Source organism: Pelophylax lessonae (genome assembly GCF_965119305.1).
Source record: "Pelophylax lessonae genome assembly, chromosome: 7".
NCBI lineage: Eukaryota > Metazoa > Chordata > Amphibia > Anura > Ranidae > Pelophylax > Pelophylax lessonae.
In genome coordinates this window covers 116,466,493-116,493,404 of record NC_138774.1, presented here as the reverse complement: position 1 = coordinate 116,493,404, position 26,912 = coordinate 116,466,493, and the positions used below count along the sequence as shown (strand labels likewise).

Here is a 26,912-nt window from a genome sequence, read left to right as displayed (position 1 = left end):
ATTAAGTAGCTTATTAGAAAAGAGAAATGCCGGCTGAAAAGAAAAAACACCAAGGTTATGGCTGATAGCTTCAGCCATAACCCCAGTAAACCACTTAAAAGCGGCAACATATATACACACTGTGTGTATGTATATATATATATATATATATATATATATATATATATATATATATATATATATATATGTGTGTGTGTGTGTATATATATATATATATATATATGTGTATGTGTGTGTGTGTATATATATATATATATATATATATATATACAGGGCTTTTTTTCTCAGAGAATAGGTGCAGGAACTCCCCCCTTATAAGTCCCCCCTTGTCTCTGCTCCCCACCCCTCTCCAAGAACCGTACCTTGGTTTCACCCCCTACCTACCACCTAGTACTGCCCCAAGTATCAGTTTATGGTGCTAAATAACTTGTATGGAATTTGTTCTTGTCAAAGCAGTTAAATAGATCTTGGTTGTATGGGTATCCTCTTCACTTCTTGCGCCCTGAGCCTGCTCCAACCCATCTCACACTATTAGTTCTGTCATTATGAACAATGGAGGCCACAAGTATTGCAGTGAATAATCAATTTACTGCTTTTGACTTTTTATGCAAAACAAGAATATGCAAACAGAATCAGAAATAACACAACGGTTGCTTAAAGGATAGATCCTGAATTTCCAACCAAGGATTTAGGCCTTTTAGTTCAGCACTCAGGATCCAGAACACAGGCCACACATACATATACACAAACAAATGTGTATGTATGCTAGAGGATTGCATTCAGCAACGATAACAATACTCTAACCAAGCTTAAGTAATTAGAGAGTGACCACAGATAAGAGTGACTACAATTGGTAACTTGAATGCAACATAAGCAATATATATCAATATTAAAACAACTATCAGAGTGCACTCTGTGTACTAGCAGGGGCCCCCTTTATAATGAATTGCAAGCGTCTCCTGGAGAGTGAGGCCTCACTTGTCTTCACCGGCAAGGAATTCCCAACAATCTGAGGAAAGTATTTGTAATCCAATAAAGGTAGAGATGATGAACTGTATTCCCCAAAGCAATCAATAGTTGTAATCCACAGAGTAGCAAACGTAATAAATCCTAATGCGTCACAACAGGTTAACAGCCTAGTTCTGAGTAGAGGGCTTGAGGCCTGGTTCACCCACTTTGCACTGTATGTATATTTGCAGTGTCCAGTGGTTTAGCAGGATGTCAGTATGGCCTTATGAAAGTACACAGTTTAGTTGTCCTGCCCGGATTCAATCTAGATCTGTGTTTAACAGAGATGTGGATACTGGATGTCTCTCACCCAAACCGGGAGCTCCGATCTCCTCTACGTCCAGGCCCCGCTCCTCTTTGAGTCTGCATCCGCCTGTCAGCAACCTTCCGCTCGGTCACGCTACCGAGACTTCCTCCGCTCATTCCCACCGTCGGCTTCACTCCGGTGTCTGTCACTAGCCCTAAGTTCCTGCTATCCGCAGCAGCTCTTCCCCTTCTTGTCAGTACGCTGTCCTCGAGGCAAGAGAGTGAAATGGAGTTCTGCCCCCTTTATATAGACACTCCCAGCAAGCTCTCGTCCTATTTCTCCCTGGGAGAAGAGTCTCTCTTTCTCTCAGTCTATGATCTTGCTCCTCCCGTACTACACCTCCCATAATGCCAAAGTCACTGTCCTTGCAGAACTTTAACCACTTAAGCCCCGGAAGATTTTACCCCCTTCCTGACCAGGGCCTATTTTGTGATTCAGCACTGCGTGACTTTAACGGACAATTGCGCGGTCATGCGACGCTGTACCTTGACGTCCTTTTTTTCCCCACAAACAGAGCTTTCTTTTGGTGGTATTTGATCACCTGTGCGATTTTTACTTTTTGCGCTATAAACAAAAAAGAACGTCAATTTTGCAAAAATAACAATATTTTTCACATTTTTTTTATATGAAATTCCCCCAAAAAAATGTAAAAATCTCCCCTCATGCAAGCCGCTTGGGACACACGATCCTTCTGACAAGAGGAGAGACAGCTGTACTCTCCCTCCTGGGACTCTGCTTCCCGCCAAACACGCTGCATCATGCGCTCCCCTCAAACTTATACCCACTCCCAGAATCCTGTGCGGCAGAATCTGCCTTTCTGGGGTAGATACAAACCTGAATGTGCCACTGATTGGGTTTCCTCCACTGCTCGATGAGAACCCTCTTGTGGAGCCAGTGGGGAGACTCCCCACTCTCAATAGCAACACATGGGAGACATGACAGCCCAGCTTAAAATCACGGCCCTGCTGTTAGGCAGCCAAGGCCCACTATACTTTTGCCTAGCACCTACCTTGTAGGGTGCTACACCTGAATATGATATATGCAGTCACCTGCATGAAATCAGGACAAGGAGAGCAAAAAAATGTACTCCTCTCTCTCCTTTTCTTTATCCCACCTACAGAATCTTTAGTTTTCTTCTTCTATACTAGTCTTATTCTTTATTTTTTTCGTACGTTTTTTTTTATAGTTGGGATTATTGGTCATCTCTTTATAGATATGGACCACCTGAGCTAGCTGCATGGTGGCCTTGGTCAATGGATGACATCATGTTTGACAAAATTTTTATTGCAGAGCAGGAGGCTGTGGTGTCACCACGCATGCACAAAAAATGTAGTTTGTTTGGTGCCATTGTCATGTGCATGTGATGTGTTTTTACCATTTTAATAAATCTTATCTCTGGACTTCACACTATTTGCAGCATGGGGCTCTTCCTTTTTCTTTCCTATTTGTACGGATGGCTGTTGGAGATAGATTGAAAGGCGACTACGTTTTACACCCACAATGGCTGTGTTGATGATTCATGATGTGTATTCTAACTTCTCATGCATTGAGGGCCATGTCTTTCTAGTAAACCTTCATGTGTGGTGTGGGGAGTGGAATAACACAGTGGAAGTACAGATTTAGCTCTGTTGCACAAGGGTCAAACAGATGAACTATTAATGTTTTATGCACTTTTTTTTTTTTTTGTCAACTCGATTGTATTCCTTTGCACAATTTTTTGAGTTTGTTGTTCACTGGGTCTTTTGGTGATATAGTGTATACGAGATTTTGTTACATATTCTCACTCACAATGTGTTCACAATCAATGGGTCCCACTACCTCCAGGTACAGGGAGTAGCGATGGGCACATGTTGCGCCCCGTCCTACGCTAACCTGTACCTGGGGGAGTGGGAGCAATTTTTCTAGAACGACGACACATTGTCAGTATACACCGATCACATAGTTTTTTGGACCAGATACATCGATGATGTGTTCCTCATCTGGGATGGCCCTACCGAGTCCCTTGAAGCATGCTTGGCCCGCATGAATAAGAATGATTTCAACCTGTCATTTACTATGAATGTTGACTCTCAGCATATTACTTTTTTGGATGTTGAAATCACGCGCAGTGAGAATGGCACCCTCCACAGCAATTTATACCGTAAGCCCACGGCGGGAAACACCATCCTGCATGGATCGAGTTTCCATCCTTCTCCCTTACTCCGGTCCATTCCCATCAGCCAATATTTGAGGCTCAGACGCAATTGTTCTGACCTCAAATCATTTCAAGTGGCTGCCAACGCACTTCAAAAACGACTCCAACGTAGAGGCTACTCTAACAAATCCCTTAAACAAGCTTACCAGAGAGCCTTATCGAGTGACAGGAAAGAACTATTAGCCCCAAAAATAGCTAATACAACAGACAATAGGGATACATTAAGGATTATCACCCCCTTCATGCAGCAACACCAAAAGGTCAGACAGATTGTGTCCAAGCACTGGCATCTCCTGTCCTCAGATCCAGTGCTGGGCCAGTACGTGTCTGACGCACCCAATTTCACCTTTAAAAGGGCTCCAGCCCTAAAAGATAAGGTAGTCCACAGCGAATTTATTGATAGCACAACGTCTACCTGCTGCAAGTATAAGGGGACTTATATGTGTGGCAGTTGCAAATACTGTGGCTACATGCTCACACAGAAATGTCCCCTACTACCCAATGGAAACACATATCAAGCAAAACATTTTGCTAACTGCCGGACTGTTGGCGTAGTTTACCTTCTACTCTGCACTTGCCAATGTTTTTACATTGGTAAAACCAAACAAAAATTCTGGCAACGTGCCTACCGCCACATTCTGAGCATGAGAAAATCAGATCCAGATTTACCCTTGGGTAGACATGTGGCCACAGTACACGCCGGCAAAATGCCCAGGATCAAGTTTTTGATCTTGGACGGAATCCACCCTGGCTCCAGAGGAGGTGACTGGAACAAGGCTCTCCTCCAGCTTGTGCTAAGGTGGATTTATTATTTGAAGGCCACTGAACCCCCAGGGTTGAATGGGACCCTATCATTCAAACCATACCTTGAGGGCTTTAACTCGGGGGGTATGGAAACCTAAAATACAGTATTTCTGTAATTCCATGCCACTCCCCTATTATGCTATCTCCCATAATATTTGGTGCTTGTCCTTTCATGTCTTCATTGCTATCCCCTTTGCCATCTATGTTTCCTTTGTTCCATGCCTATTGTATTACATTAGTCCTTTTGACTGTTTGTATGTAACTGTATCATAGGCTTTGACCGTTTTTTTTTTTTCAATATGTTTTCATGCATCAGTCTATTGTGTCCCTGTTCTTATATATTAATATGTACTACGCAATCGTCTCTTTACAGTATTGTTCCTCCAAAAATATATATATTAATTATTATTTTTTGCTTATTATGTTCCTCTTTGTCTTCCTTTTCCCCTTTTTTTGAACATGGTTGTTATCAATTGTCAATGACCAGCACTCTAATTACATCTGGTGGCCGATCTTTTCTTGGCGACTTGCTGGCTGCTTATTATATACAGTTTCTTTTCTTCTGCCCGTTTAGCTGATGGCACATGCAGCATTACTTCTTAATGTAATATTTTGCCATATTTTTAATATAATTCCCAGCTAGTTGTGTCTCCAGATTATGTCCCCCCTCTTCTGTCCATCCCGGCACGGTGAGACACACTTCGCGGTCTAGCGATGTGTTGTCTTGGTCCTTCCTTCCATCTATTCTGTTCCCTGGTGGTCCAGTGTTCGACCAATTAGCAGCCGTGGTGTTTCTACACACTTCCGGTTGCAATCTCCGTGCCGGTGGAGCGCAAGTGCCGGCTCCGCCCACACCAGGTCACGCTGCTGCGTGACACATGGGTTGGGGACGGGCCCGGCATCAGCGCTCCAGGGAGTCCTCCCTGTGATGCCAGCTGTAACACATCTCCACTCATCGGCGAGCACTCTTATAGTGCACCTCTCCCAACACACAGCCAGCGCTTTTGTTTGCTGGCTGCAGTGTGGAGAGGAAGCCGCTATTTGAATCTGGTCTAACAATAAGGTATGCTCTATACTTCTCTCTTGCTTTATCCCCTAAAGCAACTTAATCCCTTGGCATTTTGCAGTCTCCTTTTTGTCATCTTTCTACTTAATTTTTTTCTTTTTTAAACATTGCTATACAGTTTATTTTATACTGTTGAACTAAATTTGAAGTTAACCAGCTGCTGTCTGCCTATCTTCCAGATCGGCAGCACTCACACTGGATACACTTTGCCCCTAGGAGACTGCTCCTGGCTCCTCCCGTTTTGAGGACTTCAGATGTCCAGTTGATTGCGGTCATTGACCTGGTCCAACAGCTGTGGTTTTTGCAATTTGTATACCAATCCATAATTGATGCTGCTGCATATGTCCGCCAGATAGATCCACACCACCAGATGTTTTTAACCCCTGTGCAGGCTCTCCAAGCTCAGTTTTGATCTAACTCTGTAAGTACTCATTACATGTGTGAACTGTAATAGTCACTATCTAATATGTAAAAACCTCTATAATTGTTGGTTCTTTTACGTCCATTTTTCTACCACCAGAGTACCGCTTTGAACCTCCACCCCTGAAGAAGGAGCAAGTATTTCAGCTCCGAAACATGTCGGGTTATATGTTCTAGCGATATGAGTTGTTTCCTTCTGTCCTTTGCCTGCTTGCACAATGTTTTTTAATCTACTATTGTGTTTGTTAACTTAATAAAATTTAATATTTTCATATCACTATTATCTATTTTCTTAAAAATTTACGTGCCTTAAAAGTCCTGATTTAGGGGAACCTTAATTTTTTGTATTTCTATTAGGGATGTGGCACAATAAGCTCTAGGTCTTCAGCACCCCCCACATACGAGATTAGTGCAGCACCTATATTTATATAACAGTATTATATGGTACATTTGACATCTGTGCGAGCTGCTTTTCTTGTGTTCCTTTTCATATTTGACCATAAATGCAGTCTCGCTATTTTTTGTTTTTGGTCAATGGATTTGACTGCCAAGCGCCTCAGATGTCTTATCATTCGCACCATATCCCATATGTCTGGACTGCAGGCAAAACCTTATATCTTAAGTCCTTTTTGGTCTACTGAATACAACGTGTACAGTACATCATATGTGGTGGGACTTGTTACTTATTGAAGCCTATCATCTGTCATTTGACCTGAAAAAAAGCTTGTATGCTTAGGTATTGTGAAAATAATAAAAATATTGGCAAAGAAAACACAGCCACATCATCATAAATTACTCTGTATTTGGAATTTGTATAATGTTATTGCTGCATGGCTAGCCTTGTTCCAGCTTTGTACTCAGTTTAGAAGTGGTTATTGAAGAAATAGAGAGTGCTATCCTTTTGTTATGAATTACAGTAGCAAGGTCTAAAAAAAGCTAATCAGTTTTCATGCTATGGCTGTGATCCCTGTAGGGATTGACACACTATTTGCATCCCCTATTTGCATCATGAAGAGGTTTAGGAAGTTTAACTGTAGCAAAAAAAATGCCATTATACCTAATAACAGCACTAATCTAATCATTGAAGGAAAGCAGGCCAACTTCTGAACACAACTAGAAAACTGACCACACTGTGCACTCAGGGCCAGCGTGGTCAGTTTTGTAATAGCACATAAAAAACCTTCAGCCTTTAAAAGCACTTTAATCTGCTTATATTTTGCCTTCCATGGTTGTAATATCATCACTAGGCCTTTGTGTTTCTCTATGTAATGCAGACAGAACATGACTGGTAAAATGCTGTACATAGCTTTCTTAAAACCGGAAGCTGTGGCAATGCTTATTTGTGATGCTGATACTCAATTATTGAAAGAATTGAAATCCAATAAATTAAATGGGCAGGCCAGGGATAGTTAGGCTGGGCAGGAATGAGTTAGATGATAGATGATAGACCTCCAGCCAGGAAATGAGGCAGTTGTTGCAGCTTCTATTGCACACTGTAAGAAGCTCAGAGTCTGCAGTGAAATCAGAGTAAGAAATTTAAGTACAGTAGAGAAGCCGATAAAATTGTTAAGGACACAAGGTAATGCTGGAGTTCAGCTTTTAAATCACCAAGCCGACTGACTCAAAAGAATATTGTGCTGATTGGCAATTAAATTGTAGGTTTCAGTGGGCAAGCCAACCAGTGCTTTTATGTCTGTGGGAAATGCATTCAACTGTGCTATTATTCTATTTGTATTGTTAGAGTTCTCAAAATTCTAATTTAATGTTCACAAACAGTAAATTCACCATAATAATAGGAAAACATTGATGATAGACTATCTATCCTTAGCAACATTAAAATTTAGAAGGAACTGTAAGAATATTTAATAATAAATATCACGCTCGTACTTCATTATGTCAGAAATTTATACAGCTCTGAATATAACAGTGTCTATTTATGGTTAATAAGCAAAGATCTATGATAAAGGAGAGTCTTTACCTATTGCCACAAATCAATATGTCATGAATTCTTTTTAATTGATTAATTTCTTTTTAAAAGCATATACCAATCTTAGTGAGTACAGTCTACAGTATGGAATATATATAAAAATATTTATTCTCAAGACATGTAATCACGATATATGATCAAACAAGAAATGACACAAAAAGATAACTCTTCAGAAAATATTAACTTCATACAATTAATGCAATGTGATGTTCAGCTCAATAATGAAAGTGAAACTGAAACAAAGTGAAAGTGAAACGAAAGCAAGATTACCATTTCTCCAGGTACAGCATGAGCCATAGGTATGTGTTCTATATAAACAGACCACAATTGTCTGCGAATCACACGGCCGAAAGTCATTCCACTGCAGATGGAGTGAGAATAAGCCAGGCAAAACGGAAGACTAAATTCGCAATAATGCGCTAAATCTGATATTAATAAAAATGTATAAAAACAAAAATCAGCTTTCTAGAGAAAAATCTACTATGGTTCATACGGCTGGGATTGTAATCTTATTACCCTTAAATAAGCAATATAAAACATATAAGGAAGGAATTAACAATCGTTAAATAAAATCAAATAACATAGCAAGGCATATTTACCACACTTAAGATGGCCGCTAGCTTCAAATGGTCGGTACCAGAGTCCTAAGATGGATGCCTTTCTTAAGATGGGGGCTTCCCTTCAAGTTTCAGATGAATGATGGACCAAGATGGAGTATGTCTGGATGAGTCTATAGATGGACGTAGTAGCGTGTGTGATGTAAGTGTAAGGTGTGTTGTCAGTAGTGTAATGTAATGTGTTGTGTAATGTGTCCTATCTCTCATCTGGGTTGGTCTTTTATATGGTAAGAACAAAGGGCTATTAAAATTACCATAAGTAAAACCCAGAGGGATGAAACATTATCCCCATTGGTCGGGATATTCTATACCTAAACTGGTGAGGTCAGAGACACACCTCTTTTGATAATTAACCCAATACTTGGTATAATAAAATTAAAGGATGATTTCTCTATATGTAAGAGTAATCATAAAACACAACATAAAACTTTGTCCATACTCCCAGTACATATATAAATGTCCATCTGTATCTCCATCATTCACCTTGGCAATTATTGGATCTGGTAAACCATTTCAATAATAATTATTTTTAATACAATATAATATTTCTATATGGGAATATCTGAATAATTCCAAAACTGCATTTGGTATTTCGTCTATAGAGGGCAGTATCGTACCGTTCATCAGATTTTGTATTTATAATAATTAGACACCATTGTTATCTGATGACCTTATTGACCTCTAGCTAGTGAAGATCCATTAATTATTTGACCATGCCATAGGCTGTCAGACATTTAGTCTAGGATTGGAAGAATTTATGATACCTCTGAACACTTAGACACAAACTTCTCTGAAATGAGGTAATTAGTGACGAGATACATATGTTCTTACACTTAATAATAATGTATTCTAAGTAAGATTACTACTGTAAGAATATAAACCCAAAAGGTAATATAACATTCCTAAATATATATGTATATGCCTTACATAATATAATGACATAATTATGGCTAATATCTTCACACACATAATGATGTATCTTTAACATTTATATTTTAAATGTCTGATGAAGAACACTGAGCCATTGTTCATTGTTATATACAGATAAGATTACAAGATAGACTAGTATGGTGTCTCACTAATTGTCCTTATCTGATGAGATGTCAATGTATTACCTTATTTACGATTTTAAAAGAAATACAAAGATCTCTGTTGAAACCATAGACCCTTTGTAAACTTGTAAGAGACATTTTGCAAAGAACATATATGAACTTTCTTTCACCCTGAACAAGATGGACGCTGCACCATTCAGAATCTTATATGCATAATATGAAATATACATGGCTTTTAAAATCATTTTATTCTATTAGTTAATTACCCCCAATAATCCCGACAGAACCAGTCACAAAATGCCTGTGTGGGATGTTTCAAAGGGTTGGTGCCATGACCATAGTCAGTATAATATTGTGTTCTATACTTATAGTGTATCTAAAATCAATATATTTTTTTTAAATTAAAGTAATAAACATGTATACTTACTTGCTCTGTGCAATGGTATTGCACAGAGCGGCCCCCAAACCTCCTCTTTTGTGGTCCCCTGCCTTCCGCTCCTCCTCTTCTCAGCCTGCCCACATAACAAACTCCATGTGGATTGTTCACCCAGTTTTTTTAGGTAAAATGTTTATGTGTATGTTTGTTACTTCAAACAATATAACCCATTTACTTTTTACTTTCGAGAGCTACTTGCAATGGTAATATCATGATTGGTTAATTCTTATGATATCTCATAGCTATTACAACGAGTTTTTTGGTTTTTTACTTCCATTTTTATTTTTGTTTCTCTTGTATGTAAACATATGAGATCATCTCTCATCGCCAGCGCTCCTTCCTCACACAGAGACTGCAGTGTGAGGAAGGAGCAGAGCCGATCAGCCATCGGGGACACAGAGGAATGTAATCAGGGCACTGATTGGGGGGCACTGAATTAAACACACTAAGTGCCCACCATCAGTGCCCACAGTGCCCGCCATCAGTGCCCCCCATCAGTGCCCACAATTAGTGCCCATAGTGCTGCCAGTCAGTGCCCATCAGTGCCTGCTCATCTAGGCACAGATGAGCACTGACTGGCAGCACTATGGGCACTGGGTGTGGGCGCTGATGGTGCTGCCCATCAGTGCCACCCGTTAGTGTCCATCAGTGCCACCCGCCAGTGCCCATCAGTGCCGTCTATCAGTGCTCATCAGTGCCGCCTCTCAGTGCCACCTCTCAGTGCCCAGCAGTGCCACCTATCAGTGCTCATCAGTGCCACCTATCAGTGCTCATCAGTGCCGCCTATCAGTGCCGCCTATCAGTGCTCATCAGTGCGGCATATTAGTACCTCCTCATCAGTGCCACCTCATCAGTGCCCATAAGTGCCACCTCATCAGTGCCCATCAGTGCAGCCTATTAGTGCCCATCAGTGCTGCCTCATCAGCGCACATCAGTGAAGGAGAAAAATGTATTTATTTTCAAAATTTTCTGTCTTTTTTTCTTTTTTTTGTAAAAAATAAAAAACCCAGAGATGATTAAATACCACCAAAAGAAAGCTCTATTTGTGTGAAAAAAAGGACGAAAAATTCATATGGGTTCAGTGTTGCATGACCACGCAATTGTCATTCAAATTGTGAGAGCACTGAAAGCTAAAAATTGGTCTGGATGGGAAGGGGGTTTAAGTGCACAGAAGGCAAGTGGTTAAAATTTTTAATTTGTCTTTCCATACCCTCTCTGAGATAGAATCAGTCATTCTCAGGAAGGGTCTTGGGTTTTCTCCCTCTGTAGGTCCCAACGATTTCAATTTGTTCAAGGACTTGAACAGATTTATACGACTACTAACGATTAAAAGACATTATGCTAATGACCATTTATTTAAAGTTGCTCCCCTTCAGACAGTGTCGTTGCCGCCTTAGGTTCAGGATAGTGATGTTACGACTAGCATGGGGGATCCCGCTCTTGAAATATTGGAGGAGTTATGGTCTGAGAACAATGTCTTGGAGGCGTCTACCGTTCTATGTATGGACCCTGAGGTCATACATACCAACTTTAGACTCAAATCTACCTTTTACCCAGCCCAAGGGTCCATACATAGAAACGTACTACCAGGCGGTGTATAAGGACCTCAAGATGCTCTGTAAGACCCCTAGGGATGCCTTCTGAGGGAATCTCAGTAGAGAAGAGAAACAGGCCCTGATGGATCTGACTAACAACAAACAGATCATTATTATTAAGCAAGCAGACAAGGGGGGCAGCCTGGTCGTACAAAATAGGACAGACTATCTTCAGGAAGCTTGTCGCCTTCTGGCTGATACCAACACTTATATGAAACTGGCTGCAGATCCACTTCCGGGTTTCCAACTAGAACTAAAGTATTTGGTAGAGAGAGCATGGTGATGTGGTGTGGTTAGTGATAAAGAAAGGAAATTTTTGCTCCCTGTGGAATGTAGTACCCCATATTTCTACCATCAACCCAAGGTACACAAATCTTTGGTTAACCCAACCGGGAGGCCCATAGTTGCCAGTACCAATAGCTTCACCAGCGGTATTTCCAAGTATATTGATAATTTTCTCCAACCGCTGGTATGTCAATTACCCTCTTACATCAGAGATTTCGGACACATTCTGGATATTTTTATCTTATTCATGGGATGATAACTATATGTGGGCCTCGCTGGATGTTTCCTCTTTATACACATCCATACCACACGAGGTAGGATTGGCCGCCCTCCAACATTTTCTGATCCAATCGGGTAATTTCAACTCCGAACAATCAATTTTTATAGTGGAAGGCACAGAATTTTGTCTACGGCACAATTATTTTTCTTTTTTAGATCACTTTTTACAGGTCAAAGGCACTGCTATGGGGGCTAATTTTGCCCCTGTATATGCGAACCTCACCATGGGTTTTTGGGAAGAGAGGTCAATTTGGACCAACAACCCCTTCACTCGTCATATTGTCTTTTTATGAATGATATATAGATGATGTCCTTCTGATTTGGAGTGGGGGCCTTGAGGCCTTTAATGCTTTTGTCACTCATTGCAACTCCAATTCTTTAGGGCTCTCTTTTACCCATGTGATTGACCCGAAGGAGATAGTATTTTTGGATTTGGTTCTGTCCCATGATGGTTCTCACATCACGAGTAGGAACCATACCAAACCCACTAGTGGCAATTCCTATCTCCACTTCTCCAGCTGTCACCATCCAGCTTGGAAGCGGAACATTCCCAGTGGCCAGTTTCACAGACTCCGTAGAAATTGCTCTGAACAAACTGATTATCTTAGTCAGGGCCCTCTTATAATGAGACGCTTTGCGGACAAGGGTTATCCTATATCTCTTGTTAAAGGCGCCTTCAAGGAAAATATGGATCCAGCTCCCATTAGAAAGAAGGATAAGGTAGAGAATAACAACACTGTGAGTTTTACCACTAGCTTTATTGATCAGTTTAGAGCCATATCCCACATCATCAATAAACATTTCAATATCCTCCAGTTGGATCAAAGATTGGCTCCAGTCTTACCCCCAGTCCCACAGGTCACCTTCAAGAGGGCCCACACCATCAAAAATATTCTAGCTCCTAGCAAGCCTCAAACCCACAATAATAGGTCTCCCAAGAATATCAGATCCTCTTTTGATAGTAGGACTGGCATCTTTCAGTGCAAGAAACGGGGTTGTCTAACCTGTCAGTCCATTCCACATGCACGTATGACCATTGATGATAACAAGGGTAATGCTTTTACCATCAAGCAATTCATCACTTGCTCTACAGAATTTGTTCTCTATGTCCTGAGGTGCCCCTGTGGCCTACTTTATGTTGGACGCACCATGCGCACATTGCGGAAGCGCATAGGGGAGCACCGTAGGCTGATACAAAAAGGCTGCGATAAACAGTGTCCCTCGTCACTTTCTCAAGACGCACAACAAGGATTTTGGGTGTCTTGAGGTGATGGCGATCGACACTATATCCAAAGGAGCACTCACAGACAATGAGCGTTTCTCCCTTCTCTGTAGAAGGGAGGTTTTTTGGATCTATGAATTTGGTTCTCTAACACCCAATGGCCTGAATAAGGATCTTGAGGTACATAATCTTGTATAAAGGTTTTGTGGTCCTTGGCATTTTTCAGCAGCTAAACATTTTATGGCGTAGAATTTTTATGTTTTTTAAAAAAAAATTTTGGGTATGGTATAACCATTTGAATTATGTGTGTTTATTTTATGCCAACATATATGTGAGTATATATTGCAATTTTTATTCACATATGTGTATTTCCATATGTCTTCTGTGTATACACATATGTATTTAATCATTATTAATATCAATATTTTTTAGTATTGTTTTTAGATATATCTTGATATTTTTATCTCTCATCACATTGTTTAATTTGATCATATGTGGCCTTTTCTATCTGTGAGGTTAATGTGGGGTTCCCTTTCCCTGCCCTTTTTTCTTTCTTCTGTTCCTTTAGCTTGTTTTGGTTCCCATGGTTTTTGTTTTTTGCTCCGTCCACTTCCCGCCCTTCTCGTTGACTTTAAATAGCTTCAGGTTGCTGATTGCCGTGACTTGACAAAGCGCATGCGCGTGAAACATGTAGTCATGGCAACCTGAAGCTTGAGTTCCACGCCTTGTCCTGTCCTCGGCTCTCTGTTTCCTGTGACGCTGTGCGGTAGGAGTATCCCGAAAGTGACGCGAGGGCGCACTTCCTTCCCTGTCTATGTGATCCATCGGATTTTACTCCCGGTCCTTCCCTGGATTTGGTACAGTGACATCCCATTAGACTGAGCGGGACCCCCACAGTGTCCTCACGTGATGCCGAAGACCTTGTGACCGGTTTGTGGATTTTATTGTACTTTCCAATATACTTTCTTATTGTCATCATCCACTGGTTGTCCTTCATCCAGGGGTATCAGTTCTACACTACATTGCTATGCGCCATCCCTCCTTCCAGTCCTTCCATGCCACACAACTCATCCTGTGTTAGGGATTTGGCAGCACTGCGTGTGGCATTTAACTCCCAGCAATTTTTCCCACCACCACACTGTTGTGGCTGTTGGCTCCTATAATTCTATAGGTGGTTGTCCGGAGGACCAGCGCCAGGACTTTTTTGGTTGCTTTTCCACAAAACAAACAGCCTGCTATGAGGGAAGATGTGCAGGTTCGATCTCAGGCCGGGCTGTATGCGTCCACTGACACTCACAGCGTGGATCGGCCCAGCCTCCCGCTCCCTCCTCACAGTATTTGATCGACAGGAGCAACTGACTGTCATTGCTGCCCCAGTCCCTGCGAGCAGAGGAAGAGAGGAGAGAAGAGATGTAGCTGTGCAAAGCACTGGATCGATTGAGGGCTTGCTTTTGTTTTAAAGAAACTTGCGGTTATACTGTGAAAGTGGGCTATGTGGAGAGATTGGACTTTGTCTAAGTTGGGCTACCTATGGGCTGGCACTGCTGGAGTCTAGAGTGTCTGGGTCTACCTTCTCTTGTGTCAAGTATATAACCTTGAGTCTTGTCATCTTGAAGGCCTTGGAGTGGAATGGGTCCCTGGGGGCAGTTGCCTGGAGCAACTGGTTAAAGGGAGGCCTCCTGTAAGTAAAAGTTTACCAGAGTCAGCTTTAAAGCTGGTAAAAAGTGGGCCTAGGTCTAAAACCTCATGTGACTGGAGCATATGGCAGAGTGCCCTTGGCTGGGCTTTTAGTGGTGGCTCACATAAACCCACAGTTCATGTGGCTAACCAGATCTGTACATCCAGAAACAAACTGCTAGCAGTATAGGGCTACAGTTTGTCCCAACAAGTTTAAGCATGCTGATGCAGATTAAGCAAACTTCCCCTTTTTTGCCTCTCCGCTCCCAGCCTTGGTGTGACTTGTGTTGTTAGGTCTAAAACCTCATGTGACTGGAGCATATGGCAGAGTGCCCTTGGCTGGGCTTTTAGGGGTGGCTCACAGAAACCCACAGTTCATGTGGCTAACCAGATCTGTACATCCAGAAACAAACTGCTAGCAGTATAGGCCTACAGTTTGTCCCAACAAGTTTAAGCATGCTGATGCAGATTAAGCAAACTTCCCCTTTTTTGCCTCTCTGCTCCCAGCCTTGGTGTGACTTGTGTGGTTATGATGCCTGATCCTGTTGGTGTGGTACTTAGGCTAGCATGCCAACAGAGGTGGTAGTGGGGAGGCATAAGGCAGTTGGCCTAGGCGGGAAGAAAGGATAAATCTGGGCCTGCTTATACATACTTTCCCTTAGCTGCTATCTGGGGTAGCAAAGTGACATACCTTTTTATGCCTTTAAATTGTTAAAAAAAAAGGAAGAGAAATTAGTGTAATAGCCATCCTTTTTGCAAAGGCAATTTGTCAATCACCCTGTGTTAAAACTCAACTCCAGGAAGCTTGAAAATTATACCATGGGGATACATTATGGAAAGGTATGGATTATTCTGGGCAGGGATGGGGATACATTGTGGAAAGGGATGGAGAATTCTGTGCCAGTATGGGGATACATTATGGAAAGGCCATACCAAGGGATACATTGTGGAAAGGGATGCGGATAATTCTGTGCGGGGATAGGGATACATTGTGAAAAGGGATGCAGATAATTCTGTGCGGGGCTGGGGATACATTGTGAAAGGGATGGATAATTCTGCACGGGGATGGGGATATATTATGGAAAGGCCATACATTGTGGAAAGGGATGTGGATAATTCTAGGCAGGGATGGGGATACATTGTGTAAAGGGATGCGTATAATTCTGGGCGGGGATGGGGATACATTGTGGAAAAGGATGCAAATAATTCTGTGCAGGGAAGGGGATACATTGTGGAAACGGATGGAGAATTCTGTGCGGGAATGGGGATACATTGTGGAAAGGGATGGATAATTCTGTGTGGGGATGGGGATACCTTGTGGAAAGGGATGGATAATTCTGCACGGGGATGGGGATACATTATGGTAAGGCCATACCCGGCCATACATTGTGGAAAGGGATGCGGATAATTCTGGGCTGGGATGGGTTACATTGTGGAAAGGGATGCAGATACTTCTGTGCAGGGAAGGGGATACATTGTGGAAAGGGATGTGGATGATTCTGGGCGGGAATGGGGATACATTGTGGAAAGGAATGCAGATAATTCTGGTCGGGGATGGGGATACATTGTGGAAAGGGATACAGATAATTCTGGTCGGGGATAGGGATACATTGTGGAAAGGGATGCGGATAATTCTGGGTGGTGATGGGGATACATTATGGAAAAGCCATACCAGGGGATACATTGTGGAAAGGGATGCAGATAATTCTGTGCGGGAAAAGGGATACATTGTGGAAAGGGATGCGGATAATTCTGTGCGGGAAAAGGGATTCATTGTGGAAAGGGATGAGGATAATTCTGTGCGAGAACAGGGATACATTGTGGAAAGGGATGCGGAAATTCTGTGCAGGAAAAGGGATACATTGTGGAAAGGGATGTGGATAATTCTGTGTGGGGATGGGGATACATTGTGGAAAGGGATGCGGATAATTCTGTGCGGTATGGGGATACATTGTGGAAAGGGATGCAGATAATTCTGTGCGGGGATAGGGATTCATTGTGGAAAGGGATGCGGATAATTCTGTTCGGGGATGGGGATACATTATGGAAAGGCTATACCAGGCTATACATTGTGGAAAGGGATGCAGATAATTCTGTGCAGGGAAGGGGATACATTGATTTTGGAAAGGGATGCGGTTAATTCTAGGCAGGGAAGGGGATACATTGTGGAAAGGAATGCAGATAATTCTAGTCGGGGATGGGGATACATTGTGGAAAGTGATGCGGATAATTCTGGTCGGGGATGGGGATACATTGTGGAAAGGGATGCGGATAATTCTGGGTGGGGATAGGGATACATTGTGGAAAGGGATGCGGATTTGGTGGGACGGCCAGTTGGCAGGCCATGGGGAATGTTGGTGGTCAGGCCCCGGGGGGGCCCAGGCCTAAAGCTGTGTAAGGGGCCCCAAAATTTCTGATGGCTGCCCTGATTGCACATCTAGATCTAGGGAACATGTTAAAGATGATTTACTTACCTGATCCTTAGCTCTTCTACGCTGATAGACGGCAGCCTGGTCTCCCCCATACTCCATTGGTCTAAGATTCTGATGTCAACATGAACAATGCAGGGTCCATATCGGGCAGGGAGGAAGCACCCCTGTCACAGCACAATAGCTCAGAGGGGGGAGATCACTGTACTAACATTGGATTGTTAGTACAGTATCTCCTCCCGAGCTCTTCAGTTTTTATTAATTCAGCCCACTGGGTTGAATGAAAAAAAAAAAACTTAGTGTGTAAGCCTAAGTGAGCAATTAACCCTTGCAGTGTGAGTGCAGCCCTACTGCAAGGGATCCATTTCAAGTTTCCTGAAATTGGGCTTTATGCTGAAACTCATTTATGCACTTTATATTTGTATTAAGCAGTATTTTTGGCTTCACAACACATGGCCAGAACTGCAACAAACCTAAATATAAAGCATTTCTGGTGAGTTGGATACTAGTTGAGGTTTTTTTTGCTGTGTTTTTGCTGTCCTAACAGAGCACAACACAAAAAATTCATCCCCAGGGAATACAGAGCTCAGTTTGTATGTGCAGTTCAGCACGTTTTACATACTCCTACATTTCCCAGCAGCGAGACTTTCTGGAATATATAACACAAGCTGCCAGCTGCAAGATTACCATTCTTTACAGAAAGTTCACTGCATTGAAAGACAATAATCTAATTTGTGAGATTTCAGACCATTTTTGGATTGCAACTCCAGATGTCTAATAAAATTATGCAATTGACTTCTAATGTAATCTAGGAAAACCTTCCTACTGTCCAAATTCAGTCTACTAAATTTATCTTTAGTTCAACTTTTATATAATTTCTTTATTACTAGATCGTGAAAGACTTTCTGAAGTCCCCTAGGTAGCAGTGCAGCCTTTTGACAGTCAGTCTGAGCAGCTTTACTTCATCCTGGTCTGTCTGCCTGCTTGCTGTAGACTGCAATGGGGCAGTCTTTCTGAATCATTAGGACAGTGGAAGATTATAATATGGACACAACTGGAGGCTGCCTGGGGTGCTGGACTCCAAAGGGGTCATAAAGATGCTAAAACAAAGTTTCACAAATCTTTAAAATGTTCTTTCAGAAAGTGACCAGCAATTAGTCTCTGTATTTTTCTTTAATCAAACAATCTTGTGACAGTAATGAGCATCCCCAAAATGGAGTAGTGTCAAAAATTCCAGTAAGGGAAGCAGGACCATAAATCGTACTCAGTAAAACCTTCACAGCTGTCAATAGCTAAATCTTTAAAAAAGGAATTAAATGTTTTATTGGGATATCTGAAACAACACACTACAGTCTTTTAGTAGTTGATTAGAATCATGTCATCAGGTCTGTTAGCAGTAAAAATATACAAGTTTTATAAGCAATTACATAATCATACTGATACCCAGGGAACTGGCATTAGCCCATCATAAATGTATTAATAGCATTCCAGTTTTGCCACACTTCAAGGTGGGGGGCCTATCCTAGGTACCTTGTATTGGGAGGGAATAGTCGCACACAGTGATAGGGTACAGATGTCTTCCTAAATCCAAGGTGGGTATGGGGAAATAATCGCAAGAGCAGCCTAAAAACAACATCAAACGAGGATGTAGTATGCAACCGGACAACATTTTGTATACCAATGCTAGAAGCCTGGCCAAAAGATGGGAGAGCCGGAGCTGCTGATGTATAAGGAGAACTTAGATTTTGTGGGGATTACAGAGACTTGGTTTGACAGCTCTCATGATTGGCTGGCGACCATTCAGGGGTATTCCCTTTATCGCAAAGATAGAGAAGGTAAAAAAGGTGGAGGGGTATGTCTGTATATTAAGAACAATGTACAGGTAAATATGAGGGATGATATTAGTAATGGAGCTATGGATGAGGTAGAATCCCTATGGGTAGAACTTCAAAGGGAAGGTACTATGGGAAAAGTAATTTTGGGCATATGCTATAGACCCCCCAACCGGAGGGAGGAGGGGGAGGCGGACCTCCTTTCACAGATTGAATTGGCAGCAAGGATGGGAAATTCCATTATAATGGGGGACTTTAATTATCCAGATATAGACTGGGCAGAAGGAACCGCACACTCATCCAAGGCTCGGCAGTTCCTAAATTTTTTGCAGGACAATTTCATGGGTCAGATGGTGAACGCACCGACAAGAAACAATGCGGTACTAGACCTACTGATTACCAACAATACAGACCTGCTCACGGATATAGAAATACGGGGCAACTTAGGAAACAGTGACCATAGGTCAATTAGTTTCAGTATTAATCATAGTAAAAGGAAACAAGGGTAATATAAGGACACTGAATTTCAAAAGAGCCAATTTCCCTAAACTGCGCTCTTTGCTAGAAAATATCAAATGGGATAGAACCCTGGGAACAAAGAACACGGAGGAAAAATGGGAGTGCTTCAAGAGCATGCTAAACAAAGGGATTGGCCAGTGCATTCCAAAGGGGAATACATTTAAAAGAGCAAAAGTAAACCCTGGGTGGCTAAACTCCAACATAAAAATGCATATTAATACTAAAAAAAAGGCCTTCAAAAAAATACAAGGCTGAGGGGTCATTGGCAGCATTCAAGCATTACAAAGAGTGCATTCAAGCATTACAAAGAAATGTAAAGGTGAAATCAAGGCGGCTAAAATAGAACACGAGAGACATATAGCGGAAGAGAGTAAAAAAACCCCAAGAAATTCTTTAAGTATATAAATAGTAAGAAAGCGAGGCCAGAACACATTGGCCCCATAAAAGATGACAAAGGGAAGCTGGCCACAGAGGACAGAGAGAAGGCGAAAGTGTTAAATAATTTCTTCTCTTCAGTCTTCACAAAAGAATCGGGGGGGGGGGGGGGGGCTACACTAACCCAGCTTGTAATGATAAATTAAATAATACACCTCAGGAAGTACCCCCATGGTTAACAGAAGATAAACTTAACATAAATATATCACCGGGACCAGATGGTTTGCACCCGAGGGTACTTAAGAAACTCAGCCAGGTGATAGCCAGACCATTATTCTTGATCTTTAAGGATAGTCTACAGATGGGTATGGTGCCAGCTGATTGGAAAAAAGCCAACGTGGCACCAATATTTAAAAAAGGGCCGAGATATATCCCGGGTAACTATAGACCTGTCAGCCTAACATCTATAGTCTGCAAGATTTTGGAGGGGATGTTAAGGGACTATATACAAGACTTTGGTAATGAAAACGGTATTATTAGTAGTAATCAGCATGGATTCATTAAAAATCGTTCTTGCCAGACCAATGTATTAACCTTCTACGATGAAGTGAGTTGCCATCTAGACAAAGGAAGGCCTGTAGATGTGGTGTATCTGGACTTTGCAAAGGCATTTGACACCGTCCCCCACAAACGCTTACTGTACAAACTAAGGTACGTAGGTATGGACCATAGGGTGAGTACCTGGATAGAGAACTGGCTCCAGGGGAGAGTCCAGAGGGTGGTGATAAATGGGGAGCACTCGGATTGGGCGGGTGTGGAAAGGGGGGTCCGCCCAAGGTTCTGTCCTGGGGCCAATCCTGTTTAATTTATTCATAAACGACCTAGAGGAGGGGATATCCAGCACAATCTTGGTATTTGAGGATAATACTAAACTAAGCATGCCAATATCTTCTATGCAGGATGTGGAAATCTTACAAGCGGACCTGAACAAAATAATGGGGTGGGCAACTAAATGGCAGATGAGGTTTAATGTTGAAAAATTTAAAGATATGCACTTGGGCGTCAGAAACACGAAAGCAAGCTACTCACTAGGGGGGGAACCTCTGGGTGAATCTAAGATGGAAAAGGACCTGGGGGAACTAGTGGACAACAGGCTTGGCAGTGGCATGCAATGCCAAGCTGCTGCAAGCAAAGCCAACAAAATACTGGCATGTATAAAAAAGGGGATTCACTCCAGAAATAGATTATTCTCCCACTCTACAGGACTCTGGTCTGGCCACATCTGGAGTATTCCGTCCAGTTCTGGGCACCGGTCCTCAGAAAGGATGTGCTGGAACTGGAGAGAATCCAGAGAAGAGCAACTAAAATAATTAGGGGAATGGAGGACATCAACTATTAGGAAAGACTACAAGCATTGAACTTATTCTCTCTGGAGAAGAGACGCCTGAGAGGGGATATGGTGTCAATGTACAAATACTGTACTGGTGAGGACCCTAGCATAAGGAACAAACTTTTCAGAGAAAGGGAATACAATAAGACACGTGGCCACTCACTAAAACTAGAGGAAAAACGGTTTAACCTTAAAATACGTAATGGGTTCTTTACTGTCAGAGCAGTAAGGATGTGGAATTCTCTTCCAAAAGCAGTGGTATCAGCAGGGAGCAACGATAGTTTCAAAAAACTATTCGATGGGCACCTTAAAGACCACAACATAAAGGGGTATACAATGTACGGTTAACAGCAAACACACACATCATAGGTTGAACTGGATGGACTGATGTCTTTTTTCAACCACACAAACTATGTAACTATATATAACTATGTAATATGCATTGGCACAGTCTAATAACCATGCAGATAACTGATCTTCAACACTGGTATATGCAATCAAACATACAGTCTTTGAATTTTACAGGAGGTATTACTGGAAGACTTCCATTACCAGTGGCAGTGTCCCACTTTTCTTGGAAAAGACTGTAGATGTTTTGGCAGTCTGTACCAGCTCCACACCTTTGCACTTGCTTATATGAAAGTACACTATGAAGAAGGATTCTTCCCTGAGTTATCCAACCTCATTTGGAACCTGACCCTGTGTTAAATACTGTCCCTCTAAAGCGAGTTTCTTTGCCTATCATACATTTACCAAAAGTGTGCCAAAATGACATGGGGTCCCTTATTTGAAAGGTTTCCTTACCCAAGATGGCTGCAAGAAATCTCACAAAACTTTCCTCTCTCAAGGCATTGTATGGAAGCTCTAAGGGGCCAATTCCCTTATGAGACTTCCCTACTTAACAATAACATTAGGCTATCTACAGATGGGAAAGCTAACTGGACCTGCCTACACACTGTAGACCTCAAGAAAATAAAGTCCAATAAGGATACCTGGCATGCAAAAAAAACATGATACACAGGGCTAACTGATACTGTAAAGACATTTAGGCTGATATAAAATGGCCTTTCAAACTCACATTTGTTAAAAATCCATACACAATTCATAAAAATTATTAAAATAAAGCTTAATAACAAGCATCTAGCTGAAAGTATTAACTTTTTTTATGAGCAGTTTTGATACCAGGCAGATTTAGGCCATTGAATCCTGCACGATAATATGTGGGTTATAAAATTGTAGCGTGTGGTACCATACATTTGATGACGCCACTCAGGAAAACTGACACCGAGGAAGAGTCTGTTGGATTATTATAAAACATTTCAGGACTTCTACCTCCCACCCCTTAACCCTTGTGATTAAGGGATACGTCCTGGCAAGTTCCTGGGTATATTTATATAAGTAATTGGCAAACAGTATACGGATGAATAAAATTCAATTCAAAATTTAAACACATGTTTCACAAACCCGCTTGAAAAGAAAAACAAAATGTCTGTGTACACTGACTGTTATACCGTTATATGAAATCCCAATAAACTAGTGAGGACCCATTAAATAAAAGCAGCCCAGGGCCCATAGTACAATAAATTTGGATCTCCCCTTTCAATTATTTAAGTTCCCCTCTCACGCAGTAAAGTTCCCAAGCTGTACTTACCCTCTCTACCCTCTCCCGACCAGCATTGCTGCTTCTCTTTGAGCTGAACATCACTAATATCATTCTGGTCATTTCATGGGAGGCCAACCTTTTGCTGAAACACTCTCTGGGGGGCAAACCATCAGGCAGGCTAGACTCCTAGTACTCCAGAACTGAGCAGTGCTCACACAACTTTACATAAGTGTCCCTTGAAGAATACCTGCCACTTGCAGCTACCGAGGAAGAAATGCAGCTTCCATGACATCACCAGATAGGCTAGAAGCCTGCATGAAAAATATATATATTTATATATATATATATATATATATTTTTGTAAAAATAAATAGGCAAGGGGATAGTGACGTTACACTTTAATCCACCACTGCGTCAAAGTTATGCAGAAACTGCATGCCCCATCTAGACCAACTAGCTGGTGCCACTCCTCCCCTCCAGTTGCCTGACTGGGCTTAATTTCCCTCTAACAGGATCAGACATAATAGCTAGTCACACAAGGCACAGCAAGGCCAAAATGAAGAAGTTAAAAGATAATTTGCCCACGTTGTGTGAGTACACTTAAGTCAGATCCAAAGAATGGGGCAAATTGTTTTTCTACTGTGGATTTTCTAGAGAAGAGTAGCCTGGTGTGCTCAAACTTTACTAGAAGGAAGGGAAGGTAGGACATATCTCCTGTATGTGTTTCATTGTTGATGAAGTATGAATGAACTGTGTCTTGTATTGGTATTGGTAATAGCAGCTCACATTTTGTTTGTTTTTTTTGCAGATGTTTCCTCTCCAGACAATATCACATTTGGTTTAAAAGGGATATTTACTTTTTTTTGGAAATGGACACCTTCAAGTGCAAATTGCTCAAACTATTACAAAGAGATACGTTCATTAAAAAATGGACTCCATCAAGGGGTAATTGGATATTATTTACCTTTGTGTGTAAACGTCCTACTGTACTGCTATTGTCTAACATAATGTTGTCCTTAAGGAAGTTTTATTGGACATTTAGAGCCTGCTTCAGTAGTTCAATTTTACACAGTAGAGAGCATTTAAACACAGACAGCAGAGCTCATTGAGGGGCAATTCTTCTGTTGTGTACAGTGCCTTTAGCACAGATACTCGGCATGCGGGGCTCATTAAATTGTATACGGTAGTGCTTCTGCTGTGTACATAGTGTCTTCAGACTCAATATAAATTAAAACACATTCTATTCACTTGCACCAGGGTTGGTGTTTGCATCGCATTAACCTAGGCTCTTCTCACCAATGGGGGCTCACTGTAACGCTCCTGCGTTTTCTGAACAATGTGGATTTGCAGCTGCAGAAATACTCCACTCAGTAGTCATGTAGAGAAACGCTGAGATACCAATCCCAACTCCCAAGACTCATCACTGTGGATAGTCTCTGATTCAGCATACAAATATACACACTCAATAAGATGTTCCTGGAGTGATCTATGTATATAGTAGTATAGTGGTGATAGGCTGAAGAGACAGGTTTAAGTAGAGACAATAGTTGACAGACACTTGAGAGGAATGTTCTTGAGAATGAGATGGTAACAGGAAGGATGCAGATAGGTTAGCAATCATGTATGGTAGTAGATGATAGGATAGCAGATGACATTCAGGAGAGACTAACCCAGTGCAAGGATAGATGTTAGTAGGCTCAAGAGCTAGCAATCTAGATAGTGCAGATGATAGTAACAGTCCTTAGTATGCAGAGCTAGATAGTGTAAGCTTTAGTATGAAGGTTTATGGAGGATTCCCCTGCGGGGTACTTATCACTAGTAGCAAGCAGTAGTAGAGAGGTTCGGTATGAGCGGGTTATCCGGTAGCGGGATACAGGGATCAGCAGCGAGGTTCCGACAGCGAGGTATGCTTGCAAGCATGTGAGCTTCAAGGCAGGTTATGCGGCGTTGAACGAACAATGTTAGTGAGACCGCCGGCGGTTGAAATAGCCGCTCCTGCGGCGCTCAATGATGACAGCATCGGTCTTAAAGGTGTATGCGCACCTTACCAAAAGAGAATGGTGGGGCGCATACACTAAGGAAAGTGGAATTAGGGTACCAAAGGTACCAGAACATTACACTCACTATGGCTATCTATGCTGTGCTCATCACTTTCCCACTATATTACTGTACCTTCTCCACTGTTTTCTGTTGCAGCCAGGAGCCATTAGCAAGCAGTGCTCACATGATTGTCAAGGCAAACCCTAAAGGCTCTGGTGGCTGTTTTTTTAATGTCTGTGTCTCAGTGAAATGCAGTACTTTTCCAGAAAGGAGAAGGCAGTAAATCTAGGGAAAGCATATTATAAGGAAAAACTACTAATAAAAAACAAAAATCACAAACGATGTTGTAATGCATTGTTAGCCTTGTGGCTAGAGGTCATTGATAGCAGCGCCAATATGGTTTACCTTGGAAAAAACGCTATAGTTAATGGGCACACTTACTGTAAATAATGTGTATGTATATTACAGTAGAGTTTCACTTTAACACTTCCATACACTATTGTGGTACTATTTAGGAAAACCCAGGTGTGCCTTAGGCTGGCCACAATAAAGGCCACTCTAAAATGTGCAGTTTTACTTATTAGGGGGTCCGAAAACCAGTCAGTATCTGGTGTGACCATCATTTGCCTCACACATTGCAACACATCTCCTTTGCATAGAGTTGATCAGGTTGTTGATTGTGGCCTGTAAAATGTTGGTTCACTCCTCTTCAATGGCTGTGTGAAGTTGCTGGATAAATGGCAGGACCTGGAACATGCTGTCGTAATATGCATCCCAAATATGCTCAATGGGTGACATGTCCGATGAGTATGCTGGGCATGCAAGAACTGGGATGTTTTCAACTTCCAGGAATTGTGTACAGATCCTTGCAACATGGGGCCTTGCATTATCATGCAGCAACATGAGGTGATGGTCGTGGATGAATGGCACAACAATGGGCCTTGGAATCTCGTCACGGTATCGCTGTGCATTCAAAATTCCTTCAATAAAATGCACCTGTGTTCGCTGTCCATAACATACGCCTGCCCATACCATAACCCTACCGCCACCATGGGCCACACGATCCACAACATTGACATCAGCAAACCTCTCACCCACACAACGCCATACATGCTGTCTGCCGTTTGCCCTGTACAGCGAAAACCGGGATTCATCCTCTCCAAAGTGTCAGATGCCATCGAATGTGAGCATTTGCCCACTCAAGGCAGTTACGACAATGAACTGCAGTCAGGTCGAGACCCCGATGAGGACAACAAGCATGCAGATGAGCTTCCCTGAGACGGTTTCTGACAGTTTGTGCAGAAATTCTTTTGTTATGCAAACTGATTGTTGCAGCAGCTGTCCAGGTGGCTGGTCTCAGATGATCCTGGAGGTGAAGATGCTGGATGTGGAGGTCCTGGGCTGGTGTGGTTACACGTGGTCATCAGTTTTGAGGCTGGTTGGATGTACTGCCAAATTCTCTAAAATGCCTTTGAAGACGACTTTTGGTTGAGAAATGAACATTCAATTCACAGGCAACAGTTCTGGTGGACATTCCTGCAGTCAGCATGCCAATTGCACACTCCCTCAAAACTTGCGACATCTGTGACATTGTGCTGTGTGATAAAACTGCACATTTTAGAGTGGCTTTTTATTGTGGCCAGCCTAAGGCACACCTGTGCAATAATCATGCTGTCTAATCAGCGTCTTGATATGCCACACCTGTGAGGTGGATGGATTATGTCGGCAAAGGAGAAGTGCTCACTAACACAGATTTAGACAGATTTGTGAACAAT

At 42.0% G+C, this 26,912-nt stretch overlaps 1 protein-coding gene across 1 annotated transcript in view; it reads left to right on the top strand.

Moving 5' to 3' along the window:
* LOC309560049 (interleukin-13 receptor subunit alpha-1-like) overlaps window positions 1-26,912 on the top strand; it is a 178,599-nt gene that overhangs the window by 79,223 nt on the left and 72,464 nt on the right. The window contains exon 2 of the mRNA XM_082263557.1: window positions 23,906-24,042. Within this exon, the coding sequence (XP_082119683.1) occupies window positions 23,906-24,042 (137 nt within the window). The remainder of the gene's footprint in view (window positions 1-23,905; window positions 24,043-26,912) is intronic.